The sequence below is a fragment of the Pinus tabuliformis genome, chromosome 5_2, assembly GCF_031772625.1.
Source record: "Pinus tabuliformis cultivar Carrire ecotype Pingquan chromosome 5_2, CPIR1, whole genome shotgun sequence".
In the NCBI taxonomy this organism is placed as follows: domain Eukaryota; kingdom Viridiplantae; phylum Streptophyta; class Pinopsida; order Pinales; family Pinaceae; genus Pinus; species Pinus tabuliformis.
The window spans coordinates 754,613,124-754,630,082 of record NC_142306.1 but is presented as its reverse complement, the minus strand read 5'-3'; the positions used below and the strand labels follow the sequence as shown (position 1 = coordinate 754,630,082).

Here is a 16,959-nt window from a genome sequence, read left to right as displayed (position 1 = left end):
CTACAACTTGATCTACAAACCTGATTTTGGTTCCTTCTGTTTCAGAATATAAAACAGTGGTTATGGCCCTGACCTCGAACACTGGCTTGTATTGGTAAGGTTGAAAGGAGATCCTCTGACCATATTCCAGTCTTCCCATGGTCTGTTTCCATACACCTGTCTAATCAAATTATGGGTGGTTGCAATTGAGGTGTTTTTCCAGTTTCACTAGAGTTAGTTTTATGGTGTTTGAACGTTTCGACACTCTATGAAATAAAACAGAGCAAACTTGGTCTTCTACATATTATGGGTAGGAGAATTGCAGGATTGTAGTATGATAAATGCTTTTGTGATTGCTTTGTGATGATGATGATTTTTATTGTATGTTGTAGTGTGGTTTTGGGAACTGTTGAGGCCAATGAGAGCCTCAATGTTCAGGTATTTTGGTTCAGATATGTATTTCCCCCTGCCATTTTGACCCTTACATGTTATATACATGATCGAACTCAACATAGTTGGTGTCTAATAGTTTGGATTTACACTGAAGTACATGAATATATAATTCTTTTATTAAAATTTGAATGTTTTACATATTTTTTATATGGTTGGTTCTTTTCCGATTTTTTCCCCAGTTCCAGTAAGGTTCTTGGTCTAGGTCAAGGTTTTGGTTTTCTGGTTCTAGTCCAGTTTCCTTTTTTTAAGATTGCATTGCCCAATACAGTATTAAGGGTGAATTGTCTTCTATTATCTTTGAAATCAAATGGGCATGCCGAAGTAAAACTTTAAGCATGCCAAGGCACTTGTCATGGTCATAATCAGTTGTTGTCCCAACAAGAAAAATATTCTTGATTAACACCAGATATAATAATGAGATACTTTAAGGTTTTTATGGATTCTAACTTACCATGTAACATACTAACAAGATGTACCCAAAAATTTAATTTTTTCTCTTTTAATTATTATTTTAATTTATCCATAGGTAGCTGATACAAAAATGTCCACCTCCTCATTAAATTTATTTTCTGGTATATAAATATTGTTAATTAAAAAATAAAATTGATATAGATTATGACATGTGTCCTGTTGACCTTATTTGTTTTTTAGGTCTCAACAGTTGACCCCTAAATTATGTGAATCAGATCCAGACATGGTATTCAATTGTTGACCCCTAGATGAGTTCTATTAAACATTTTCTTTCTAAATGACTGGAAATTGATAAATACACCACAATCTACAGATAGTGACATTTTGTTCCAGGTTTGCGGATTTACATGGTTTTTGGAGGGACAACTTCTTTTGGTTTCTCAATCCAAGAATTTTAAGGTTGGGCGAGCTTCCTTTCTTATTATTATTTTTCTTTATGTCCAACCTTTCTCTGCAGGTTTTGAACCATATTGCTTTGAAACTTGTTGGAGTCTCTGGTATTCCTGACTGCAATTCACTAGAAGGCTTAACCAAAGGAATTTGATCCCTTTTCCTTTCCAAATGACCCATCCTCTGTCTCGATTACTTCTCTCTAGGGGGTGTAGACAGAAAGGGAGATTGGCAGTGTTGTCTCCTTACCCATTATAGGGTCAGTGGCAGATGTGTTGGGCTGAGTACTCTTTATTCTTGATTGATTACGCCCAATGGTAATCAGTCATTGATCCTGCCATCAAGCTGATTTGAGATTCCTCCACTTTTTTTTCGCTTGAGAAGCATTTGCCTTTGGACAAGAAGCAACCAGGTGTTCATTTGGGAAATAGAATCAACAGTGGAAAACACTTAGAATGATTTTATTTCCAGAACACCCTGGCTTAAATCTGCATAAATGCAGATTTTGGCAGTGGTAGAAGCTGACAAATTTCTGCTTTTATAGGAGTGGCTTTCGTACTCCCACTTTGTATTACCATTTATGTACTGAGGTGTACCTCTGATCATTTTTTGTCATTTGTTTAACATTAATAAATTTCTCTCGTCTTATCTAGGCATAGGATAATAAACTTAGTGCATTAGCTATGGACATGTGTTAAGTTTAGGTATGTTCTATGCTTAGAGCAATTTATTTCAATTTTCATAGTTAGCTCAATACCTTTTCCAGATTAGCAATCACATCAGCATTAAAGTAAACTGCAGATAGAACATAAACATAAATCGCAGAAGACAAGCCAAGACAAGAGGACACAAGATGTGGTGCTAGCTAGGGACAAACCCCAATGTGGGGAAACCCTTGATCAATTCTTTTTATATGTTCTTCAATAGTTCAGCAGAGAGAGAGAGAGAGAGAGATAGTACATTTACAACTGAAGTCAACACTTTGACTTATCTAGATGAAAGCATAGATCATCTCTAAGAAGATGATACATGAGATCAGTTGAAGACACGCTGCTTCAACTGATTCTCCAAGGTGAGTCCTTCACCTATCATCGTGCTGCATCTCGTCATGATGCTGCACCTCACCGTGCTGCATCTCGTCATGATGCTGCACCTCACCGTGCTGCACCGATCATCACAATGGTACATCTCATCATGCTTCATCAATCATGATGGTATCCATCACTGTACTGCATCATGTGCCATTGCTGCACCATGTTGCCATACTGACCTATGTGTTTGCTGCACCTAGCTAGCTTGCTGTCCCTTGCTTGCTTGTTGTCCCGAGCATGCTTGCTGTCCCTTCCATGCTAGCTGTACTTGCTGCACTAAGTATCATGCTGCTGTCCCAATGTGTTATACTAGCAGCACTATGATGATATACTGCTGTACCTCACCATTGTGCTGCCCTTCATTATGCTATGATACACTTCATCGCTGTACCCATTATGCTGCAGCATTCATCAACATGCTGCTGCAATATATCTGCTGCTTCAATGTATCATCACTGTTTTCTCCATCGAAGTGACTGTACTATTATCAACACAGTCCTAACATATGCTGCCTTGCTGGACAAACTTCAACGTATACCCTTCAGCACTCTTCTCCATGTCATACAAGCCGCTTTCAGACCTTCCTTCCTCCATGGCTGTGACTGGGGCATGCTTGAATAGTCTTCCTTTATATCACCTGGAGGACTGCGGTTAGGGCAGCATAGAGCTTCTCCATAGGGCTGCTTTTAGGGCAGCGTAGGGCTCTCCAATAGAACTGTGTATAGGGCAGTGTAGGGCTTCTCTTTTAGACCAGCAATTAGATCTCTGCTTGCTGCGTTATGTAGGCTTCCTTCACTGTGTTAAAATCTCCTCCATGATAGCGTTAGGATCTAGGGCATCCTCTAGGGCAGCGTATCCTCTTTAGATCTCTCCTCCCACCAAAACCCAAAGACAAGTGGAGAGGAAGAGATCACCAAGAGGATGTGTGTCCAAATGACTTTCAAGGCATCTCTATTTATACTAAAACGTTGAGCACAAGTGGGGTTTATTTGGTTGCTGGCCGACCTTGACGAATTGTCCCATAACACAAATAATTTCATATTTCCATGAATACTTATCGGAATCGGATGATTTTTAGATCAATCCTATGCCTCTCGATGACAGGGATCCAAGAAAAATATCAGCTGCCATTAATAGGATGACCCACATGGAGTTTGGCCCTAGTTGCCAATTTTAACAACATGAGATTTCCTTTTGAAGGGCAACTTACCCAAATCAGGACAATGAATACATATGCAGGTTGAAGCTTGGTAATGCAGATTTTGGCTGTGGTAGAAACTGACAATTTTTTTGTCTCTAGGCTGAGTTGTAACCCCCTAATATTCACATGGGGAAAGTAGAATTTTAGATCCCACTCAAAATTCAGCAGACTTAACAGTTTTTAGGATTTCAGGATTGGCAAGATTGCAACGCTTCCATTGGAATTTGTTATGTATGAGGGTATGGAACTAGCATTTAATCAAGAGCACCAGAAATTCTATGTTAGTATGTACATTGATGTTAGTGGCATTGATTATTGAACTCCTCTTATGATGATTCACGACGCTACTAAAAATGTCCCCATCACTCAAACAAAATCTTGACTTGACATGCTAAGTTCTTTCTATCTTATTTTAATGCTTAGAGGGTGAAATTGATGATGATGATCCCAAAATAGGCAATGATTTTGATGATATGTATGTATTTGTTGTAGCATGATTTTTTTTGGATGCTAGTGGTCATCTAGACCCTGTTTTTGATGTATTTTCAATTCAGATAGAGATTTTACTCTGACATTTTGGTTATGTGCACCCTTACATGCTATATAAATGAGAACTTTTGCTTATTTGTGCATAAATGGTTTGGATTCATATGACATGAATGTATATAGTTTTCTTTAAAATTTTATTTGATGCATTTTTGGTTGACCAGTTTTTTTACCGGTTCCTGGTCTGGAGGGTCTACTGGTTTGGTTCTGATAACATTGATTTATTGATGATTGACATATCTGCTTGCAAACACAAATTGTTGTGCTCTCGGATCTGCCAACTCTGTGTGTAGGTTCTGTGGATTTGATATAGATTTGGATCCATATCCATCCCCTAGAGAAGAAACAGATACTGAAACTTCCAGTGAATTTTTAACATTGTATCCCAAAAACAATCCTGAAGGTTAAAACCCTAAACCCCATTCCTTGTGAAGGACTCATCTATCCTTATGTCAAGCCCTGCTCTTGAGGTCTGATCTATCAAGGTTTATTCTCAATGTTTGATCTATCATTATGGTCAAGATTTGATGTCCATGTCTGATCTATCCTTATATGCAACATTGTTGCTCACATTAGTGACACTGCTATTTAGACTTGCCATGTACTCCAACAAAACCACTTGATTCATTGCTGATATGGACATGATGATGTGGCTCACAAAAATGTGTTGATGACCTACTAGATGCTCATGCTGAAATGGTCATGAAAATTATCAGTAATCAATTATGGTTATGGTACATGGGTCGCTAATAGTAATATGAAGGAGAACTCTCTTTTTTGGTTTTGGTTATAACCTGTGGTTCTACTCTTGTGATTCCTGAGTGGTTTTCATTCTTGTCTTTGTTTATTATAAACCTATTTATATTTTTTTTATACTTGACATTTTAACCTTATTGGGATATTGGCTTTTCAAAAATGGGTAGATCCATATCCGGATTCAAAGCCAGATCTGTATTCATATTGTAGTAACTTGGACAAATTGGAAGCAATAAACTCATAGAATTAGAGTTCCACCTTAGGGCTTATCAAACATTTATTTGTTAGAACCTCAACTGTTGCATTCTTGTAATAATTCAACATGAGAAGATTACTTGGCAAATTAACTTCATTTACCCACAATAAAGTGATAGTAAGTAAATTTATTAATGTTCAACTGATGACCACAAAAGTAGGTCAATGGGACTGAAGAAGAGTACAGTCAGTATGACTACAATGTGGGAGTGCAAGTGCATCTCCTAAAAAAATATGCTAACATATAGAGAGAAAGAAACTGGTGGCAGTGATGACGAAACACATATATAAGATACCATGGTATAATACAAAATACTCAATAGTCTGGAACACAATACAAAATAATAATGGCCTGCTAAAAAGGAATGAGTGAGTGAGATGGTAAGGTCTGGCAATGGAGCTAGAGATGTCAGGGGCTCCTGAGTCTAATGACCAATGGCGAGGGAGGCGAACTGGGTACAGGTTCACTGTCGAAGTCCCTGGGGCCAGCAGTGGATCCACTCCAAGTCTTATCCATGTTGCTTTTCAAACGTCTATTTTCCTCTAGTGATAATTTGACATGAGAAGAGTGCTTGGTGAGTTGGCTTCACCTCCCTACTTTAAACATTTGGAACATGTTTTGGACCATGGTGTCAATCAAGAATATACAAGATGTTTGTCTAGTAATAATTCAACATGAGAAGTGTCCTCAGTAAGTCAACTTCATTTTCCACATTAAACTCATAGAAATGAGGCTTTTCCATTTTGTTTATCAATCATCTATTTAGTAGACAATGCTATTTTTCTCAGCAGTGATTCAACATGAGCTAAAGTGCTAGGTAGGTTGGTTTCAGTTCTCCACTTTCACATTGAACAAGAATATACGAAAGGTTCCTCCCTTAATCTTGTTTCAGAATGGCAGTGTATCAGTAAACCTTGCATAATTCTCAAAACATTTAGCTATTTTTATAACAATATGCAATAATATTACCTTGGATTTTCATTATAAATGAATAATTTACCAACATCAATATCACAGTCAAGTGTAAACATTAAGGGATTAAAGTTGGGCTCGAGATTGCTTTGTGTGGGAATTGCTGTAGTGGTCGATTAACTAAATGAATGTAGGTGACTGGGGCATAGCCTCCTAACATTCCATGGTAAGGCTTCAAGGTTAAAGTCTTCACCAAAAGTTTTAGACGAGGATTTGCATCGTCTCCTTTGCTTTCCTCCCACTCCCTCCTGGGCCTCTCAAAGGTTTCATCCCATTTACAAATAAGAAACCAGAATGAATCAGGTAATTATTGGACTATCATGGGAAAACCCTTTCCACTGCTCTAGATGACTACATCTCCAAACAGGCAGTGTGGAATAAGTCGCAGGCCAAAGATCAGGTGGTGGCTTTTAGAAGGAATCGCTACACTTTGGCTACATTTTTAATCTTGCAAACCATTTTCAAAGAAGCAAAAGCAAGCAAAGCTTTAATCTTTAATATTGCTGCTCTATGGACTTCTGCAAAGCTGTTGATACAATGCCAATAAAACTGCTGTTAAAAAATCATAAGGTTTTTAGCAGTGAAACGGAAATTTCACTTTAAATTGCGATTTTCAGAGTTTGAATTGGATTGGCCTCCAAACAAATTCACTTAGTCAAATTTGCATTGATCAAGCTTGATGTGGTGAATGCAAATCAAAATTGTGATTTTAGTAGTGATCATGATTTGAATCAGGGACAGATCATGGCAGTTTGTCTATTAAGTTAATTTTTTGTCTCTATTTTTCTGCTTGTTTGAGCTAGTTTGTTCTCTTCCAGTTGACTGGAAGTGACAAACAAAGCTATATGAGGACAACGTAATCCCATCTAAGGCCATCCACTGATGCTGCTGGACAACTGTATATATATTGTACAATATATATATATTGTACTTGTCGAGTTTTTCCTGATTTATTCGGGGTCTGATTCAAACTCTTTGCTTTTTTGTCTCGTCATTTTTTTTGCCGATTTAGAGTCTGGTAACATTTGGTATGAATTTCTATGAGATAATTATTGGTATAGTTCGTACCAAGATTTGAAGCACAAAGGACATAAATGATACCATACAATGATGTCCACATTAACCCCCACAAATTGGGTTTTATTTTGATGAATTAGAACATCACATTTTAAAATATGTATGAGGATTAGGTGATAGCTTTCTTTGACCTTTCATCCTACACAATTGTAGGATTACAAAAACAATGGGATTGAGCTCATATTGTGATAACCATGATTTCAAGGTCAATTTTCAGTGGCATTATTTTTGTCAACATTTTAAAGAAAGATGCATCATTTGAAGAATTAGATCTCATTTTAAAGTCTGTAGGAGGATTAGATGGTTGCTTTCTTTTTCGGGGGCCACATCCTTTTACTATTCTTGGGTGACATTGTCCTCTTATCCCACACAGTTGTAGGACTCCAAAAATTACTGCACACTTGGACCTCATTTTGTGATAACCATTGTCTTCAGTTCAACAAGTTAATGACATTACTTCCTTCAATTCTAAGAAAGAGGCATCCAATACTATCCTCACCTTGAAAGGATAGGAGATAGATGTTATCTTGAAGTGATGTATTATGATTCATGTTTTCTTGTCCATTCCTCAGTTTGATCCTGAAAACACAGAATCAACGTGTTCCAGAGCATTTGCGGTGGTAACAACCTTAGGGACAATGTTTCCAGATTTAATGTCAGGATCTTCAGGCTAAGTTGTGCCTCTTTCACACCCTAGCTCTTTTACGGTTGTGAGGTTTGGATCCTGTATCTGAGGAAAATAGGTCAACACACAAACAAATAAATAATTCTCTGTTATCATTTTAGCTGAGCTTGATACGACTCAGGACTCATTGCATGGCATACTGTCTCTTGGGCCATAATAGATGCTCTTACTTAGCTCTTCAATGCTCTATGCAACTTGCTAAATAGGGCACATGGATAGCAGGTATGCTAAAGCTTCTTTTCTCCAATTTTTAACCTGGATATTAAAAGGTCCCCCTCCTACCATGAGTGCTCCATTGTTGCACATGAAAGGAATATTAGTATATTATGCAGATATCTAAGAATAGATCAAGAAAGGCTACTTGAAAGCTACATTGTTTGAGCCAAGAAAAGTCCATGAGCCAAAATAACCCCTATCTAAAACTTCACCACTGATTTCACTTCTACAGTCAGATGAAATTTAGAATATATACCAGATTCCATCATAAGCTTGACAGCACCTCTATCCAAGCTTTGAGATTATTCCCATCTGTTATGCATGGAGAGTCAAGAAAATTCATTTTCAGAGGGAGCATATCATTTGCATGGTGTGCATCTGAAAGTGCAAGTCAAAACTTCATCTTTAGATTTCCGAACTATTATGAAATATGTGGTTGTTATCATTGCTTGTTCATACACTGATGGCCCACTGAGGATTTTCATACAGTATAAGGTTCTGATCAAATGAGATAAGACCACAAATGACAACAAATGTCGAACAAATGATCAGAAATACGTTGTGTTACCAGATCCGCCATGTCTGTCTGCAGGAACCACATCTATCATGGAAGTGGATCCTCTGGAGAAGGAAATGGATCCCAAGCTCATGAAACATATCGTGTGACAAGTGAAATGGGTCCTAAAATTGAAATGGATGACAAAATTTCTAATGTTTTTTCGACCAGTAGTGATCCCCCCAAAATTGCTTTCTTAACAAAAATATTTCAAAAACCCTAAACTCCTGAAGGCTAAAACCCTAAACCCCACTCCCACTTAAGGTCTGATCTATCCTTTATATATGGACCTGCTACTGAGGTCTGATCTATGAAGGTCTGCTCTATCAAGGTTTGCTCTCAAGGTTTGATCTATCATCATGGTCAAGCTCTGCAGTCAATATCTGATCTGTTCTTATGTGCTCTGTTGCTCACTTCACTGACACTGTTATTTAGTCTTGCCAACGCCTTCAAGAAAACCACTATATTCACTGCTGATATGGACATGTGGCAGTGGCTCTCAGAAAAGCTGTTATGACCTGTTACATGCTCATGCTGAAATCATCTTGAAAATTATCAGTAATCGATGACGGTTTAACTTATCAAAATCAGTCATGGTACATGGATGGCTAAATGTACTATGTATGAAATCTCTCTTTTCTGGTTTTGGTCGTAACTTCTAGTTCTACTTGTGTGATTTCTGACTGGTTTTGATTCTTGACTTTATTTTTACTCTTTTTATTATAAATATACATATTTTTTGTTTGTACTTGCTATTTCCCTTCCATATCCAGATCCCGACTTTTCAAAAATCTGGCTGATCTGTATCCGTATCGGTATCCTGGTAACTTAGCAAATATTAGAATGGGATCACTAAGTATATCTATGTCCATATAAAGTGGGAGTGCACATGCCACTTCTATAAAAGCAAGATAAAAGTAGATTTAATCTACTCTACAACATCAAAGATATTTGAATAAAAAAGGTAAGGTTAGTGTACAAAGCTGTGTTACAGAAGCAGAAGTAAGTGAATCTGAATCCAGGGGAGAATGCCCCTCAAGGAGGAAGCTGGAAGGAAGCCTCGATGCCCCCCAAAACTGTCACCAGAAGATGAGGGGCTGCACCCATCCTCTGAGCCAGAAACCTTTGTAACTGATGCTTAACATCTGAGGCCATAGGGAAGAAACCACTTATATATCAGGGGCTAGATCACCTGAAAGAGCTGGGAGTTGCGGTGTTTCCTGCTGTCTAGGAGGTGCCACCTGTGGCTGAGATCTGGAAGTGGCTGGTGCTGGTGCTGTGTGAGCTCTCTCCAAGTCTGAGACAACATGTTCATACAGGTCTTGCTGGCTGAGCACTGCTGGTCACTTGGGGCCTTGAAGATCTGGCCGCAGAATGGTGCCACTGTCTTCCTGTCTCTTGGTGCCCCTGTATGCCAGGAGCAGAAGAAGGAAAGAGGTAATCATCCTGTAAGTGTCCGGTCTGTGGGGTGGCTGGAGTCAGATGTGTCATCCTATTCCTTTGTGAGATGCTTTACCTCAGATATAGAACTCTTTCAGATTTCCCTCTGTTGCTAACACCAGTCTCATCCCCTCTTCCAGTCCCCACATGGTTCTAATCACAAGAAGCAATACAAGCAAAACTGCACGACTAGGTCCCAGAACTAGCCCTACTAGGGGATGTAGATTGCGAGATACACAGCTGGGGGATAGTATGAGTCCCATTACACATTCCTTCTGGAGCTTGGATGCTAGAAAGCTGATGGTTGACAGTGTTGCTGTTTTGGTTTTCTTTCTTATGTCCTTCAAAACCTCACCCATATATTTCTTTCAGGCCCTTTAGGGTTTGATAGTATCAGTTTTGACACTCTTCTTTTATTCTCTATGTTTTTCTCCCGATTTTATCGCAAAAAATCGTGAAATCGCTATTTTTTGGCCTAGCCATGTTTGCCGATATCAGGCTCAATACCGCGGCACTCTCCCTCCCTCTGCATGAGAGAGGAAAAACGATTTCAACATTGAAGGTCCGGAGGGTCTTGCGCTTCCGAGTGCAAGGACCCGACAGGGGGCTCGACTGATAAGGACCTTCAGGTGCTCGACCAAAAGGGAGAGGAGAGGAAATTCTTCTTCAAATATTGGTCTCTTATGGATAAAATTGGTTCTTCCAGTCATTATTTATATATGTAAAACACTATATTAAAAAGGTGTTCTAAGAAGGTTTAACGCCGGATCAGACTGGAACTAAACGAATAAATCAAGGTCCGGAGGGTCTTGCGCTTCCAAGTGCAAGGGCCTACCTATTTAAAGCAAGGGCTTGCTCGCTGATACGGCTAGCTGGGCTGGCTGGGATCGCTGGGATCAATGGGTAAGCCGGATGGGATTGGTTGCTGGATGGGAGGGGCAGCTAGAAGAGCTTGCTTTATTGTGTAGGTTCGTATACTTGCTCGTCTGTGTGGTCGCTTTGAAACCAACCCCTTTTCCTCCTATCGCATTCAAGGCCAGGATCGGGCCTAGCTGTTCCTGGCGGGCAATATTCTCGTTCGTGGGGTATACGACGTGGGCGGTATCGATCCAACCCGAACTAACCAGAAGCGCTATCCGCCGGGGATCAGACCCCATTTCCACAGATCGAACCATTCCCAGAGCTCACTATTATTTCCATAAGTAATCTGGGAGCTCACCTACCAATATTTCGGTTGTATCTTAACTTTGCTGATGTTTGCTGATTTTTACCGATATTTTCTCGATTTTTTTGATTTTTTGGTTTTCCAGACCCTTTGCCTATTTTATCCCGATGCCAATGTTTGCAACATTGGTCCTTAAGGGGATGCTTTGGCACCCATGCTTCTATGTACTTTTTATAGCTCCACCTGCCATTTATGACTAATGACAGACTTCAAAATTATAATTAAATTGAATTAAAATAGAAATAAACCTAAGTTGCATGAAGCGCTGAAACGTTTTGGAGTTTCCGAAATGGGTACGTTTAGAAACGTCACCTCTCGAAAATGAAAACATTGGCCGAAACATGATAAGAAATTTATAAGCAAGGAATAACACATTATCTTGCAAGAAAAAAAGGGAATAAGACCCATAGATGACAATTTAAAAGGAAAACCAAGTCTATATTATCTCTCATAGATGATTACATGATGATCGAGTTTCCGCTGAGTTTTGGGTATGGATACGGCCTGAAACGCCGAGTTCCTAGAAGTTTCGTGCAACATAGTCATAAACGTATATGAAAGTGATCTCAAAGCAACACCAAAATAGATATCAGATGAAGAGAACATCACCCAGCATTTTATTTGATCCTTGTTGGAACTTCTAATACCTTGGGAACATTGAATTCTTATCAAGCAGTCAAGAACCTGTCCATGCCGGGAATGCATAATACTATTTGAATAAAATCTGAAACATAGTCAATGAGCCTTGGTTGGTTGGTTAAATGGATGTGTTTGTGTTCCTCCCACCAAGGTTAAAATTCCACTAGTGGCATGTTCAGCCCTTCTGTGCTAGATTGCCTGTGTAAGCAGGCTGTTTGTGGAGATGCTTTGGCACTTCTGCTTCTCTGTACTTTTTATAGCCCCATCTGCCATTTATGACAAATGGCAGACTTCAATGGTATAAATAAATTGAATTGAAATAGTCATAAACATGTATCAAATTAATCTCAAAGCAACAGCAAAATAGATATCATATGAAAGAGAACATCACCTTGTTGGAACTTTTAAAACCTTTGGAGCATTGAATTCTGATCAAGCAATCAAGAACGTCTCCACCTGTGAAGGCAGAATACCCTTCGAATAAAATCTGAAACATAGTCAACATAGATTGGTTGGTTGGTTAAGTGGGCGTGTAACGTGTTGGCCTTCCTCCCACCAAGGTTAAAATTCCACTAGAGGAATGTTCATCCCTTGTGTGCTAGATTGCCTGAGTAACAGGCTGTTTATTGTGGTTGTGGCCTGGTGCATTTCCTGGGTTACTTTGGGGGAATAGATGCCTCCTTGTTGTGACCGCTTAGCTGAAGTACAGATGCCTCCTAGTCATGGCTGCTTAGCTGAAGTATAGATGCCTCTTAGGCGTGGATACTTAGCTGAAGTATAGATGCTGTGAGTTTGTGAGATGCAAATTGTAATAAATTCTCATACCGGGTAATTATGCAAGCTTGCTTGTGCTGACCAGAAGTGTCAAACAAAAACGAGTCTAAAACATGAATAAACCAAAATTCTGTTGGATCTATTAAGGCACACCCACACACACACAGGTAATAACTTCCCACAAGTACCTTTTATATGACACGTGCATGTATACGTATAAACCAAAACGAAAATATGTCCCAAAAATGGACAGCTGTGGAAGAGTTCCATCTTCTAGCTCGTTACCCACAAAAAATGGATAAACCCATAGGAGAAATTTTTACTCCTACATTTGACAGCCAGCTGGTCAGCCAGGTAACCAACAGCCCTTGACAACACCATTGGCTGATGATATGCTGTATATCTCTGCCACTTGCATCAGCCACTTGCCTCTCACCTGTCTAGTATGAGCACATGGACGAAGGTGGGCTCCCACTCAAAAGGTACTTTGGCCTTTTTGTAATCGGGTGCTCATACTTGTTTGTTTTTGGGCGTTTAGTATGGGATTATGGGGTGATCTGGAACACTGACAGACTTTGACTATGATCTTGTTCTCTCACCTTATTTGGGGGGTTAAATTTTGATCCTAGTTCAATGGGACCTCCCTTAAGTCCCTTTGGGTATAGGAGGGGCACTACATGGGGAGCCTTGATTGAGATAATGTAGTTCCATCTTACCATATGTCATAATTATCACCTTCCATCTTACATTACAAGCCCATATCTCACCTTCATTTTTTGGGTTCAACTTAACATTGGTTCTTTGGGATTTGGCACTCATATGGCCACATATGTGGGTAAGGCCCGAAAACTTTGCCCTGGGAGGTTGATGCATCTAAAGAAACAAAAAGATCATGTCATGACAACAACAAAATAAAAGAAAGAAAGGTTAAAATGCAAAAGATGGCTAGGGACATGAAGATTAGCACATGGACAAAAGCCTAGCCATCACCCGGTTCTTGAGCATTTATTGCTCCATTACATAAAAAAAGGAACCCTTGCATGTCCCAACCCCGATGAACGAGAAAACTTTGAATTAATGATTTTAATGATCTTGAGTTTTATTAATCTACTTTGTAACGTTATAAAGTAAAAGGAATAATCTAAATTCAGTTTTTTGGGTGGTGGAAGTAGACTGGACCTCACAAGGAGAAAAGTTCGGGATTTATTTTTAGCTTAACAGAGCTTTCAGCGTTCAAAATAATTGCAAAGCTGAGTCCAGTACCCTTTTCCATATCTAGAATTTAGAAAATCCTGAATACTAAGATTGAGATGTCAGTGTGGTTTGCAAATTGTGAGTTTTATTGCAAGGAATTGAAACAATGTGTTGCGAGAGATTTCTGCAATAGTTTTACAATTATTTTGACTTGGCAGTGGCTGACAGTTAATATATAATGTATATATCCTTTACATCTTATATATGTCTCTTCTTTGCAGATTTGTGTGGCAATGCGATTATATGATGTTGCTTTAAGGTTATATTTTAGTTCAACTGAAAAAATTAAATTATATGTCTTTTTTAATATTAGCGTTTTCTTTTTTGAGTCTGCCAATATTTTCTGGAGTTTCTCCTGAGTTCACTTTGCACCCCAATTGATTTATTCATGAGTCTGAGTTTTTCAACAATCCTCTCAACTTAACCTTCTACATGCATGCCTTAAGCATTTTCCACTCGTAGTCAAGGCTCATTTCAATAACACATCCTTTATTCAAATGTCCTGTAAAAGGAAAAGGAACTTGGCTGTTTGTGCCCATATTTCTATGTTCTGTCTTGCATTTTTTACAGAATTTATGCAATTAAAACTTTCAAACTGGGATTTCCTTTCAAGCACAGGATACACTATTGGATAGTAAGCTGCATATAATTTTTTGTGCCAAGGCTGACAGAAAGCGAGTACTGAAAAGGGATTTATTTGCATGCAGGTATATTTGATATTGGATGAATTTATCCTTGCAGGGGAGTTGCAAGAAACAAGTAAAAAGGTAAAAATTACTTCGTCATGCAGGTATAACTGTTAGTTATATTCTAAATTTGCAGAGGCATATACCGCTGGAATGAGCGTGGGTGCAGGCAGATTTTTAACAACTTGATTAACACGTTTTATTTTTATTATTCTATTCTAGGCAATTATTGAAAGAATGACTGAGTTGGAACGGCAGGAGTGAGAAGCTTGCATGATCCAAGTGTGACATCTCCTAAGTAGCAGAAAATTACCTCATGCATTATTTCTTTTTCGCTGTTTCTGCTTGCAGCTTGACAACATTGTCATATTTTTTAAATATTTGATTGTATGACCACATTATTGTCTGCATTGTTTTTCTCTGTTTAGTGCCTTATTATTTGATTTGATTTAATTAGTTGCATCTTTTCTGAGGTATGCAGGCTTTGATGTTCAACCTGAATTCTATAGTGCTGACAGTAGTTGGGTTCATTTGTTCTCTTCCGGCACATGTAATAGATTTTTTTTCCTGCTCTTTTTCAATTGAAATTTTACATTACCAACAGTAGTGAGGGTTTGCCATCTGTTTTCCTCCCTTTTATGGGGTTTGTAATAAATTTTGTTCTTGTAGATGTCTGAAAAATATAGCACACAACACCTGTGCATTTTTGTGTAAGATATGTGCACCCTAAAGAGTCTGGACATTAATACACAATAGACTTGCTTTGCTGGTTGAATTATAGCAGGGCATGCAGCCTGTGTACAAGAGTTTTCTTTTGTTCTTTCAATCTGAATGCACACAGATTCGTGAAGCTACATTCATAGTTTGTTTTGTTAGATATTTTAAATTACATTTAGTCATGTTAGACCAAAACAACTGTTATGGAATGTGGTAGATTCGATTCCTGAAGTTGAATTTGTTTTTGCTGAGTGATGAGATGTCTCTGTTGATCAATTTCTCCATGGTGCTTGCAATAGATTAAATAAGGTAGTTGCTGTTGTCTATGGCTTTGTATGTACATTTACCAGAGTTTCTTGGTAGACAAAGTGTTTAATTGTTCAAGTTGAATAAATAGAGCATGAAATGCATATTAATGACTGCAAATGATACTCTACGGTTTGTACATTATGCAGGTTGAATTTTGTAAACAAGTTTTTCTCTTTCATTTTTCCATTTTAAAAAAATGGTCAGACTTGTACATCTATACAAAATTGTTAAGCAGTTGGACTCTGTAGTTTGAAATCTAACAAGGAAGAAGGTTAATTGTGATAAAAGCTAGGAAACAGGATTCTTTTTATCTAAAATCCACAATAATAGAGGAAGAGTTAACAAAGTTATCATTATGCTTGATTTCCAAATTTGTTGTTTAAATTTGCGGCCCAAACTTTGCAACAATTTATAGGTCAGGAAGTATTGTTCTCTAGTGCTCCATTATTTAATCATTTTCTTGTTAATCTGGTTTGCATCAATGATATCTCAAGTATTACTCTAGCTTAACATTTATACGAGGACTTGCATGTCCATGCATGCAAATATTCCATTGTAATACTGTCACATACTAAAGAATAGAAGTTGACTGCATGAAATGCTTAGTAAATAGGAATGAAGCAGAGGGTTGTCTTGTACACAACTTAAAGAAGACTGCCAGAGATGATGTGTATGCAAAGCTATTTTAGTAGATATAGCATGGCAGGATGTAGTGTGTATTAGTAAATAGTCGAGAACATACACATTATTTTATGGCTAAATCCATAGATCCTTTTGGTAGATGATGCTTCCATCAAATTAAGAATTTTTTATAAAGAAGTGAGTCAAGATTTTGGTTGTCTTTGGGTGGAAAAAGAGAATTCACACCATTCACATTCATACCTTTGAACAATATTGCCATACTCTAAAACTGGATTTTGTAAAAGTTGAGAGCTAATACAATGCTAATTGAAGGCTTTTCCAATGACAACTCAACCATACTTGCTTGATATGATATCCTTTTGTTGGTAAAATTACCAGTTTAGTGAAGCTGAGTCTTCAAGAATGGATCAAATGTGCTCTCATGAACATTTGGTTCGGAATTGTCTTCAGGTGAGGCTTCATGAATGCCTCAGAGGCACTCTTACGAACATCTGGGTTACCTTTAGAAACATGCGCTTTAGGATTTTTGATATGGAGATTTCCTCCTATCCATGATCATACATGCATTTTCTTTCTTCTTTATTAACATTCCATACCTTGATTAGGTATTAGAGTGGTCTTCTG

At 38.2% G+C, this 16,959-nt stretch overlaps 1 protein-coding gene across 5 annotated transcripts in view; it reads left to right on the top strand.

Moving 5' to 3' along the window:
• Nucleotides 1–15,523, top strand: part of LOC149161448 (AP-2 complex subunit sigma) — a 72,851-nt gene extending 57,328 nt beyond the window's left edge. For 2 of the 5 annotated variants that reach the window (XM_089436992.1, XM_089436996.1), the window contains 2 exons: nucleotides 14,689–14,748; nucleotides 14,890–15,523. In XM_089436992.1, coding sequence (XP_089293118.1) covers nucleotides 14,689–14,748; nucleotides 14,890–14,931 — 102 coding nt within the window. In that variant the 3' untranslated portion in view covers nucleotides 14,932–15,523. The remainder of the gene's footprint in view (nucleotides 1–14,688; nucleotides 14,749–14,889) is intronic. The other 3 variants (XM_089436995.1, XM_089436994.1, XM_089436993.1) reach the window with 3 other exon arrangements.
• Nucleotides 15,524–16,959: the final 1,436 nt, after the last annotated feature.